Source organism: Argopecten irradians, unplaced genomic scaffold (assembly GCF_041381155.1).
Source record: "Argopecten irradians isolate NY unplaced genomic scaffold, Ai_NY scaffold_0088, whole genome shotgun sequence".
NCBI classification, from domain to species: Eukaryota; Metazoa; Mollusca; class Bivalvia; order Pectinida; family Pectinidae; genus Argopecten; species Argopecten irradians.
The window spans coordinates 11,222-24,164 of NW_027187555.1; the positions used below are offsets into that span (position 1 = coordinate 11,222).

Consider the following 12,943-nt stretch of genomic DNA (forward strand, 5'->3'; position numbering starts at 1 on the left):
ACAACATTTGATGACGTCATGATAGTCCTATATTTAGCTATAGCTACTTTCGGTTTCGCTTTCGCTTGACATGGATGCAGTCAGCGGCTTTAACGTTTCCTGCAAGAAATCGGACGGCATAATTGGTTGGGTTTCAAACGAAAATCAATTAGATAATTTAATTGAAACGCATCGACTTGAAACGGGTGCAGCATTTGTTTCATGGTAAATTATAGGCCTAGGCATTTACTTACTTATTTATTTATTTATTTGATTACTTATTTACTTACTCATTGATTGATCGATTTAATAATTTGTTTATTTATTTAATTGATTGATTAATCAATCAATCAATCAATCAATCAATCAATCAATCAATCAATCAATCAATCAATTATTGATTTATATATATATAAATTATTTGCTACTTGCAGGTCTGTAAAAAATGCATTAATAACCAGTGCATTTGCAATGTCACAGTGCTAGGTGAACATTTTTGTGAAAGAACAAAATTAACAATCAAAGTGAACACTAGTACTTTGTATTTAGATAATATATAAATACTGTACATGGTAAGTATACATAGTTTTTATTTCATTTTATATTGTGTAAAAGTAGTGAGTCAATGTGGTTTGTACATTGTGTCAAAGGCTCAGTTGGTATAGTTGTATTTTTTCATACCGGAGACTCGGGTTTGATTCCTGTTCGCAATAGACAGTAAACATGTGTATATTCCCTGTTCTTCTACAATTGTATGACCTTATGTAAAATGGGTGTATATTTCTTTTAGGAACAATAATGACATGTTGAACAGACTACCGTATTCCTGGTAATATTTCCAACAATCAATGATTATCATTAGTGATTTTAGAGAAGAATCAAAAGAGAATGATTAATGTCACCTGATGAATTGATTGTTAATTTGCAATGATTGCACATTCATAAATTATATCAATTATACAAAAAAAATGTGTAAAATGACTGGAAATCACAGTATTACCCGACGGCATTGATCCCGACACGATCTCATGTATGCAACCGGTGTATCCAGTTATATTCCCTTTTTATTCCTTGCCTCTTATAGTACATGTGGAGGAGGAAGGGTCAGGATCGAATATATTGCAACATATAACATCATTATGTCCAGTAACTGGCAGCTATACCCAGTGACAACAAACAGTAGCCCAACCACTCACATATTATATAAAAAAAATGTGTTTGTAGCGGGATAGAACTGGGTTGATCATCATGACCTGGTAGCTCAGCAGTAGAGCATTTAGCTAGTGTTCAGAGGGCCAGAGTTCGAATCCCGGTCTGGCTGCTAGTACATTTTCTCCTCTCCTGTTACAAAATTGCCACCCAGCAAAAATACCCACTGTGGTGGTATAATTTAAGGATCTTGTATGTCTTAAGCTTCTAGGGCAAAGAATTTGAAAAAGGAGGGAGGAATGTAGCGTGATTGGACTGGGTTGATCATCAGTGAACGGGTAGCTCAGCAGTAGAGTATTTAATTGGCTTGTGTTTGGAGGTCCCAGGTTTGATTATCTGATTGCTACATTTTCTCCTGACTCCTGACTCCTGTTGCATATTTTAATAAATGTTATATTTTATACATTAGAATCTATATTGTAAATGTACATATTAAAAATATAATGGGTACACAATTGACTTGTTATCCTACTTTGTAGGCATGATAATAAAACTAGAAAGGCTGAGGTCTCGAAAACTCCGCGTCTATTATGGCACCACCCTAATCTGCCGATAAATGGACCAGCATTTAGTCTGGGCAGACATGTGATCAAGCTGTGCCAGTATGGGAAAGGGCGTAAGAGGAACACCAGCAATCAATCAACAGTAATTATATGGCAGGTGTTAATTAATATATTATTATGTAAATATGTACACAAGATAGACGTGGTAACATTGATTTCTTAAAGAAGAATCCTACAACATCAAAAATAATATTAGTTATAATATATTTCATTATTTTGCAATTTTGAAACATTAATAAATTATGTGGAAAGGGTAAATTGAAGTTACATTATTAGCTCACCTGGCCCGAAGGTCTGGAGAGCTTATGTAATGGCGCAGCGTCCGTCGTCCAGCGTCAGTCGTCCGTCGGCCGTCACCTTTTCACAAAAATCCCTACTAGTCATAAACAGCTGAATGGATTTTCACCAAATTTGGCCTGAAGCTTTCATGGATAAAGGTGAACCAATTTTGTATAAACAATGGGTCTGGTCCCCCAGGGGCCTTAAGGGCGGGGCCCAATAGGGAAAATATAGCAATTAAATTCTTTAAAATCATTCTTCTGTGGGACTTCTGTGGGAATGAAGGGATTTAGTTCTAATTTCGCTTCCTTCGGTGAAGTGGAACCAATATTGTATAAACGGTGGGGGTGTTCCCTAAGGGATGATCAATTTAAATAAATAGATTAAATAAATAGATTAAGTTCAATTCTAAAGCCTTCAAGTTGGTAGCTTGTGTTCTTAGTTTGTTCTCTTAGTTTGGAGGCCTGTCACTTCAGCGCATCTCTATATAGTCTTACATAGATGGCCCGTCACCTCAGTGCATCTCTATATAGTCAGACATTTGAGGCCCGTCACTTCAGCGCATCTCTATATAATCTTGCATTGGATGCCCGTCACCTCAGCGCATCTCTATAAAGACTTACATTAGAGGCCCGTCACTTCAGCGCATCTCTGTATACTCAGTTATTGGAGGCCCGTCACCTCAGCGCATCTCTATATAGTCAGACATTGGAGGCCCGTCACCTCAGCGCATCTCTATATAGTCAGACATTGGAGGCCTGTCACTTCAGCGCATCTCTATATAATCTTGCATTGGAGGCCCGTCACCTCAGCGCATCTCTATAAAGACTTACATTAGAGGCCCGTCACTTCAGCGCATCTCTGTATACTCAGTTATTGGAGGCCCGTCACCTCAGCGCATCTCTATATAGTCAGACATTGGAGGCCCGTCACTTCAGCGCATCTCTATATAGTCAGACATTGGAGGCCCGTCACTTCAGCGCATCTCTTATAACTGCATTGGAGGCCCGTCACCTCAGCGCATCTCTATAAAGTAGACATTACCATTAGAGGCCCGTCACTTCAGCGCATCTCTGTATACTCAGTTATTGGAGGCCCGTCACCTCAGCGCATCTCTATATAGTCAGACATTGGAGGCCCGTCACCTCAGCGCATCTCTATATAGTCAGACATTGGAGGCCCGTCACTTCAGCGCATCTCTATATAGTCAGACATTGGAGGCCCGTCACCTCAGCGCATCTCTATATAGTCAGACATTGGAGGCCCGTCACTTCAGCGCATCTCTATAAAGACTTACATTGAGGCCCGTCACTTCAGCGCATCTCTGTATACTCAGTTATTGGAGGCCCTCACCTCAGCGCATCTCTATATAGTCAGACATTGGAGGCCCGTCACTTCAGCGCATCTCTATATAGTCAGACATTGGAGGCCCGTCACCTCAGCGCATCTCTATATAGTCAGACATTGGAGGCCCGTCACTTCAGCGCATCTCTGTATACTCAGTTATTGGAGGCCCGTCACCTCAGCGCATCTCTATATAGACTTACATTGGAGGCCCGTCACTTCAGCGCATCTCTGTATACTCAGTTATTGGAGGCCCGTCACCTCAGCGCATCTCTGTATACTCAGTTATTGGAGGCCCGTCACCTCAGCGCATCTCTATATAGTCAGACATTGGAGGCCCGTCACCTCAGCGCATCTCTATATAGTCAGACATTGGAGGCCCGTCACCTCAGCGCATCTCTATATACTCAGACATTGGAGGCCCGTCACCTCAGCGCATCTCTATATAGTCAGACATTGGAGGCCCGTCACTTCAGCGCATCTCTATATAGTCAGACATTGGAGGCCCGTCACCTCAGCGCATCTCTATAAAGACTTACATCAGACATTGGAGGCCCGTCACCTCAGCGCATCTCTATATAGTCAGACATTGGAGGCCCGTCACTTCAGCGCATCTCTGTATACTCAGTTATTGGAGGCCCGTCACCTCAGCGCATCTCTGTATACTCAGTTATTGGAGGCCCGTCACCTCAGCGCATCTCTATATAGTCAGACATTGGAGGCCCGTCACTTCAGCGCATCTCTATATAATCTTGCATTGGAGGCCCGTCACCTCAGCGCATCTCTATAAAGACTTACATTAGAGGCCCGTCACTTCAGCGCATCTCTGTATACTCAGTTATTGGAGGCCCGTCACCTCAGCGCATCTCTATATAGTCAGACATTGGAGGCCCGTCACCTCAGCGCATCTCTATATAGTCAGACATTGGAGGCCCGTCACCTCAGCGCATCTCTATATAGTCAGACATTGGAGGCCCGTCACCTCAGCGCATCTCTATATAATCTTGCATTGGAGGCCCGTCACCTCAGCGCATCTCTATATAGTCAGACATTGGAGGCCCGTCACTTCAGCGCATCTCTGTATACTCAGTTATTGGAGGCCCGTCACCTCAGCGCATCTCTATATAGTCAGACATTGGAGGCCCGTCACCTCAGCGCATCTCTATATAGTCAGACATTGGAGGCCCGTCACCTCAGCGCATCTCTATATAGTCAGACATTGGAGGCCCGTCACCTCAGCGCATCTCTGTATACTCAGTTATTGGAGGCCCGTCACCTCAGCGCATCTCTATATAGTCAGACATTGGAGGCCCGTCACCTCAGCGCATCTCTATATAGGCCCGTCACTTCAGCGCATCTCTGTATACTCAGTTATTGGAGGCCCGTCACCTCAGCGCATCTCTATATAGTCAGACATTGGAGGCCCGTCACCTCAGCGCATCTCTATAAAGACTTACATTAGAGGCCCGTCACTTCAGCGCATCTCTGTATACTCAGTTATTGGAGGCCCGTCACCTCAGCGCATCTCTATATAGTCAGACATTGGAGGCCCGTCACCTCAGCGCATCTCTATATAGTCAGACATTGGAGGCCCGTCACTTCAGCGCATCTCTATATAATCTTGCATTGGAGGCCCGTCACCTCAGCGCATCTCTGTATACTCAGTTATTGGAGGCCCGTCACCTCAGCGCATCTCTATATAGTCAGACATTGGAGGCCCGTCACTTCAGCGCATCTCTATATAGTCAGACATTGGAGGCCCGTCACCTCAGCGCATCTCTATATAGTCAGACATTTGGAGCGCATCTCTGTATACTCAGTTATTGGAGGCCCGTCACCTCAGCGCATCTCTATATAGTCAGACATTGGAGGCCCGTCACTTCAGCGCATCTCTATATAATCTTGCATTGGAGGCCCGTCACCTCAGCGCATCTCTATATAGTCAGACATTGGAGGCCTGTCAGCGCATCTCTGTATACTCAGTTATTGGAGGCCCGTCACCTCAGCGCATCTCTATATAGTCAGACATTGGAGGCCCGTCACCTCAGCGCATCTCTATATAGTCAGACATTGGAGGCCTGTCACCTCAGCGCATCTCTATATAATCTTGCATTGGAGGCCCGTCACCTCAGCGCATCTCTGTATACTCAGTTATTGGAGGCCCGTCACCTCAGCGCATCTCTATATAGTCAGACATTGGAGGCCCGTCACCTCAGCGCATCTCTATATAGTCAGACATTGGAGGCCCGTCACCTCAGCGCATCTCTATAAAGACTTACATTAGAGGCCCGTCACTTCAGCGCATCTCTGTATACTCAGTTATTGGAGGCCCGTCACCTCAGCGCATCTCTATATAGTCAGACATTGGAGGCCCGTCACTTCAGCGCATCTCTATATAATCTTGCATTGGAGGCCCGTCACCTCAGCGCATCTCTGTATACTCAGACATTGGAGGCCCGTCACCTCAGCGCATCTCTATATAGTCAGACATTGGAGGCCCGTCACCTCAGCGCATCTCTATAAAGACTTACATTAGAGGCCCGTCACTTCAGCGCATCTCTGTATACTCAGTTATTGGAGGCCCGTCACCTCAGCGCATCTCTATACAATCTTGCATTGGAGGCCCGTCACCTCAGCGCATCTCTATATAGTCAGACATTGGAGGCCCGTCACCTCAGCGCATCTCTATATAGTCAGACATTGGAGGCCCGTCACTTCAGCGCATCTCTATATAATCTTGCATTGGAGGCCCGTCACCTCAGCGCATCTCTATATAGTCAGACATTGGAGGCCCGTCACCTCAGCGCATCTCTATATATCTCACATTGGAGGCCCGTCACCTCAGCGCATCTCTATATACATTATTGGAGGCCCGTCACCTTCAGCGCATCTCTTATAGTAATTGAGGCCCGTCACTCAGGCATCTCTTGGAGGGCCCGTCACCTCAGCGCATCTCTATATAGTCAGACATTGGAGGCCCGTCACTTCAGCGCATCTCTATATAATCTTGCATTGGAGGCCCGTCACCTCAGCGCATCTCTATAAAGACTTGCAGTGAGGCCCGTCACTTCAGCGCATCTCTGTATACTCAGTTATTGGAGGCCCGTCACCTCAGCGCATCTCTATATAGTCAGACATTGGAGGCCCGTCACCTCAGCGCATCTCTATATAGTCAGACATTGGAGGCCCGTCACCTCAGCGCATCTCTGTATAGTCAGACATTGGAGGCCCGTCACCTCAGCGCATCTCTATATAGTCAGACATTGGAGGCCCGTCACCTCAGCGCATCTCTATATAGTCTTACATTGGAGGCCCGTCACTTCAGCGCATCTCTGTATACTCAGTTATTGGAGGCCCGTCACCTCAGCGCATCTCTATATAGTCAGACATTGGAGGCCCGTCACCTCAGCGCATCTCTATATAGTCAGACATTGGAGGCCTGTCACCTCAGCGCATCTCTATATAGTCAGACATTGGAGGCCCGTCACCTCAGCGCATCTCTGTATACTCAGACATTGGAGGCCCGTCACTTCAGCGCATCTCTATATAATCTTACATTGGAGGCCCGTCACCTCAGCGCATCTCTATATAGTCAGACATTGGAGGCCCGTCACCTCAGCGCATCTCTATATAGTCAGACATTGGAGGCCTGTCACCTCAGCGCATCTCTATATAGTCAGACATTGGAGGCCCGTCACCTCAGCGCATCTCTATATATCATTGGAGGCCCGTCACCTCAGCGCATCTCTATAAATTACATTGGAGGCCCGTCACTCAGCGCATCTCTATAAAGACTTACATTGGAGGCCCGTCACTTCAGCGCATCTCTGTATTACTCATTAGACATTGGAGGCCCGTCACCTCAGCGCATCTCTATATAGTCAGACATTGGAGGCCCGTCACCTCAGCGCATCTCTGTATACTCAGTTATTGGAGGCCCGTCACCTCAGCGCATCTCTATATAGTCAGACATTGGAGGCCCGTCACCTCAGCGCATCTCTATATAGTCAGACATTGGAGGCCTGTCACCTCAGCGCATCTCTATAATAGTCAGACATTGGAGGCCCGTCACCTCAGCGCATCTCTGTATACTCAGTTATTGGAGGCCCGTCACCTCAGCGCATCTCTGTATAGTCAGACATTGGAGGCCCGTCACCTCAGCGCATCTCTGTATAGTCAGACATTGGAGGCCCGTCACCTCAGCGCATCTCTATAAAGACTTACATTAGAGGCCCGTCACCTCAGCGCATCTCTATATAAGACTCAACATTAGAGGCCTGTCACCTCAGCGCATCTCTATATAGTCAGACATTGGAGGCCCGTCACCTCAGCGCATCTCTGTATACTCAGACTTCAGCGCATCTCTATATAATCTTACATTGGAGGCCCGTCACCTCAGTGATCTCTATATTGGCTTTCTATTTTCTAGATTCCCAACTTGCATGATTATGCTCAGACGAAAAGGGTTCACCTTCAGCCTACAAGGAAGGTTGATTGTCAGGCAAAGATAACTATCAGACATGTTAAGATGTATATGGACTACACCTCTGACTTGAGTATGAAAGACCGCAGACGCAGTATTCTAATGAATGATTTGAGGAAACGGCTCCAAAATGATCCTGACTATGGTGATACAAGGATTTATGTATCACTCCCTTTAGCTGACGGGCATAACAATCACATTCCTTCACCAGAATCGGTAATGGGAAACAGAGTTGATGATACAGTCAAAACTAAAATCAGAGAGTTTGTGAGTGATGGGATAACAAATGTAGGCATTATCAAAAGATTGCTGAAGACTTTTGTTGACAAGAAGTATGATGACAAGGATTCCAAACCTTCCCCAATGGATAGGTCATATTTTCCTACCAACAAAGACATAAAAAACCATATCTGTTTAACTCTTTCCTCTAAGCATTCTTCTCAATGTGATCAGGAAAATTTGGAAGACTGGTTAAAAAAGATGAAAGAAGAAGACCCCTCAAGGAAGATACATTTTAGACCAGCCAGCGATTGTGAGGATGGTTCAACCAGCAAGTTCCTTTTTATCCACCAGGAAGAATGGCAACAACGATTATTAAACTTGTATGGTAATACCTTGTGTTTGCTTGACGCAACCTATAAAACCACCAAGTATGCCCTACCATTATTCCTTGTTGTTGTGAGGACCAATGTGGACTATATACCAGTATGCCAATTCATAACAGAAGATGAAACCATGAGCAGCATCCAGGAAGCGTTATCCATACTGAAATCTTGGAATGAAGATTGGAAGCCATCGTATTTCATGGTTGGTTTTTGTGAAAATACATATTTATCTCCATATCCATCAAAGTTTGACTGGACATTAAACAATGGATCCATCCATCCAATCATATCTCCCAAAACAATTGAATTTAAGTTACAATATATCATGTGCATCGGTCAAGTGGTTTGGTATTACCTGTACTCAAATGGATCATTTTTAGCTCATCTAGTCCAAAGAGCAATTGAGTTGATGGTGTATTAGTGTCCATTGTTTGTAAACCATAACGTGAAGTTTTTAATCATGATGTACTGTTTTTTTTTATATAGCTGGATTATGATGAGGCAGAAATTGGTGCAGTGACTGCAGAATTTCCTGACGGGAAAATATTGATGTGTGCCTTCCACAGAGAGCAAGCTTGGGAGAGGTGGTCTAGAAGTGGTAGGTTAATTCAAATTTCAGGAGCAAATGAGCAAAAGTCCAACTTCAAACAGTGCAATATGGCTGAATGATACGTTGTTGAGCTACATGTATATTTAGGGTTTGACCTTTCACATGTAAAGGTATTAATAGTACAAGTTGATAACTTTTGCCACTCTACAAAATTATCAATCATGTTTATATTCCCATTTTAAAATTAAAAACTGTTTTGAAAAGCGCCTATTAAGACCATGGGTCCCTTTTTTATGTTTTTTACTGATTTGAAATTTATATTGAATGTGTCGCAGAGGATAATGTTCCAAGTGAAGACAGGGAGGAATTCCTTCGCCATCTGAGAGCAGTTGCTGATGCCCCTTCAGAGGAAACTCTACAGGAGGCCATTCAAAGTCTGGAAGAGAAGTCTTTCTACCGGGGATCTCTAAGGAGATATGTTGAGAGCAAATGGCTTTCTGTAAAGGAGGTAATACTTTTTTACTAAAGTACTGAATGGGCATATGGTAAAGGGGTAAATTTGGTCATATTGCTATGTATGTGTAAATGACCTCGTCTCAGAAAGTCAGAATGACATGGCCAAGGGTTGTCAGCCAAGTAATATGTTAAACTCCCAAAAATAAAGAGATAGATAAATGAAAGTATGAATAGATATCATATCTGTCTCGTATGCTTTATGCATCATCTTTGTGGTTTTTGGAGACTTGGAGGGAGGCGGGGTGAATTTGTGTAAACGATATAAATGGATGTCATACTTTATATGTACCTATCAACTTGATATGCTTAAAATTTTCTCTTGAATAAGACAGCTTCGTGTAAATTAAATCCATAATTGAAAATTGATGTTTTTGTTATGGACCTTTTCTGTGATTTTTATCTCTCAAAAAAAAAAATGCAAAATTAAATTGCACAAAAAAGAAATTTTTTTTAAACTATTAATTTCATTTATATCCATAACTAGAATTTATTTATTTATAGAGTTGGTGTCGTGCCTGTATCGCTCCTGGATTCCATTTACCTGTGACAACCAACAATGGTGTGGAAACCCTAAACAAGTCATTGAAGCATTTCTATTTGAAGTTGTCCAGTTCTGCTTCGCTCAGCAACCTTGTGCAGATAATTTTCAAGGATTTCCTGCCAGACCTGTATCAAACATATTTGATGTTGAACTTTAGGTAATATATCTTAGATCAGCACAAACTGCATGAGCATTTTTGTTTCATTTAGGAAATACATGACTGTACATTTATGTATTAGTTACTCATCATTGCACATATATTAGAAATGAAATAGTTATGATAGTTCTTGAAAATGTCTGGTAACTTCTACTGGAAAGCAAGTATACATGTTTTTTTTATTCCTGACAGATGATACAACAATTAAGTATGGATTGTCATATTTTTGACATACATTGGGTGTTTTAGCATACCATATAGTGCACTAATCAAATGGTGCACATTACCATCATATACAGTCCAACCCTGTTATTATGAATTCATGGGGACCCCTGAAATCCTTTTGTATAATGCAGGATTTGTACTAAGTGGGATCGAACCCAGAAAATAAAACAACATGATGCCTTTGATCAGAGATATACTTTACGTTTTATTGAAAACTGTTCATCCCCTGTATATGGATTACCCACTGTATACACATAATGGGAGTACAAACAGTGATCAATGGTTACAATTAACCTGGTTTTGTCAATTTTTGTTTTGTGGGTTTAAGATAATACAAAACGTGTCCAGGAGACTTGAATATTGTTACATAAGGGTTTTGTACTATCCGAATTCATATTAATGAATGAGTTGGTCTGTATTTGCTAGAACACTGATTGTATGTAACATACCAATGCATGTCAAAATAATGACAACCTTTGCTTGTACATCTAAGTAGTCATTTCCATTATATAAAGAAAATGTAAAATATAAAATTAAAACATCTGCATAGAGAAAAATAGCATTTGATGGAACAGCCTTTGATTTGACAGGAAATAGTACTCCAAAAATGTAAATCACTATATTGAGATTTTCATTTTCAGATCAACCTCCAACTTCAAACCCTACCAGGGCATCCCTTCTTATCTACATGATCGCCCTCATCATATTGTACAGCACATGCTGAAGAGGCTCAGTAAGGGAGAGGAAGATTTCCAGAGCAGTGATATCAGCCTGAATACCGTGGGTCTCTACACTGTTAAAAGTGACTCCAGGAAATACACTGTGTCTTTGGGCAGTGAGTCTGCATACCCGGACTGTAGTTGTGATGATTTTAGGAGGAATTTTCTGCCATGTAAGCACATGTTTGCTGTGTTCACATTTACCAACTCAGACTTTTTGGATCTTCCTTTATTGTATAGAAGTAACCCACTGCTCACTTTAGACACTTCCTCAGTAAAAACACATTCTGGGTTGTGTGCATTGACCAGACAACCGGTGACGGAGGAAGCAATCTCTTCAACAAAGGAAGACAGCATTGATACCGTGAAAGTCCAGAGAAATGTCCTCAGTAAACTTAAACACATCCAGACTTTGGTGTACCTTTGTAAGGACAATAATACTTTACAAAATGCAAATGACCTCTTGGAGGAAGTGGCAACTGCATTGAAAGAAAATGTACCTCATGATGCCAACTTACCATTAGGTCCATCAGCAAAGTTACGGAAATTACCAACAAGAAGAAAATATTTCAGACGGCATGGGAAGTATCAGCGCAGAGTAGGTGCCAAAGCCCAAAAGATGCGAGCTGCAGCAGTGTTAGGTAAACACATATCACGATAAAATAATGTTCAAAACTACATATGCATGACATTGAATAACTTTCCAATAAGTCCTTAATCATTAAGGGCCCAATAGGGGATCGAAATAGAGGGATTTCCTGTTGAATCACTACTTGTCATTAAGTCCTTGATGGATTTACACCAGATTTGGTCAGAAAACATCCTTGGGTGAAAGGGACCTTGCATAAATGGTGGTTCTTACCCCATGGGTGCGAAGGTCGGCCCCAATAGGGGAAATATAGCAGATTGTAGAAATCCATTGTCAATTATATAGATGGAAGTAGTCACATCCTTGGGTGAAGGTGAATAGATTTAGTGTAATCCTAGGCTTCTAGGGGCCAGAGGAATTGGGATTAATTGGGGAAATATAGTGAATTATCCTGTTGCAAGCATCAAGGTTTAGTTTAAGTTTGATATGAAGCAACATTTGGTAAAGAAGAACAACTTTTGTATAAACTGTGATCCTGTGCTCTTGGCACCAGAGAGATGGTGGGGGGGGGCAATAGGGGAATATACATATGTATAACGTTAGTAGTAGGATCCAAAACGGAAATATCTAGCAATTAAAAAAAATTCTTCTTCTGATATAGGAATAAAAACAATTGGTTTATATTTAGTCTATAGCGTCCTTGTATGAAATGGGTCAGCTATGGGTCAAATTTAAATACTATATATATTAAATAGCATAATTGAATCTGAAAACCTGTTGTGGAAAGCACTTCTTGCTAATTTCATAATTAGAAATATCTATTATCATTCAATTAGAACTTTTATTACTTTTATAATTCATGTTTTTTTTGTTTATTTCATTGATATTTATTGCAGAAATTGGTAACATGGCAAGAAAGAAACCAATGAAGGCCAAGATCCATTCAAAAACCAGTAAGTTAATGGCTCGATACACTATCTATCTATGTGCTCATACTATTGTTCATGAAGGTACTATGTGTCGCTTGTCAAAATCTTAATAGAATCTTTCTCTCTCTTGAGGGTGTGACATCAAAATCACAACACGGGATAATTAATGAATTTCCAAACTGAGGCTTTCCACAAGGGTAGTGACTATATGGTGTCACTTTTCAAGAATGGGAATGGTTATTTTTCTCCAATATA

The 12,943-nt window shown here is 42.0% G+C and overlaps 1 protein-coding gene across 1 annotated transcript in view; it reads left to right on the forward strand.

Annotated features, from left to right (window-relative positions):
* Nucleotides 1-12,943, forward strand: part of LOC138311698 (uncharacterized) — a 13,400-nt gene continuing 457 nt past the window's right edge. The window contains exons 1-7 of the mRNA XM_069252944.1: nucleotides 1-204; nucleotides 1,668-1,833; nucleotides 8,949-9,060; nucleotides 9,348-9,520; nucleotides 10,030-10,226; nucleotides 11,093-11,811; nucleotides 12,656-12,712. Of these exons, the coding sequence (XP_069109045.1) occupies nucleotides 71-204; nucleotides 1,668-1,833; nucleotides 8,949-9,060; nucleotides 9,348-9,520; nucleotides 10,030-10,226; nucleotides 11,093-11,811; nucleotides 12,656-12,712 (1,558 nt within the window). The 5' untranslated portion in view covers nucleotides 1-70. The remainder of the gene's footprint in view (nucleotides 205-1,667; nucleotides 1,834-8,948; nucleotides 9,061-9,347; nucleotides 9,521-10,029; nucleotides 10,227-11,092; nucleotides 11,812-12,655; nucleotides 12,713-12,943) is intronic.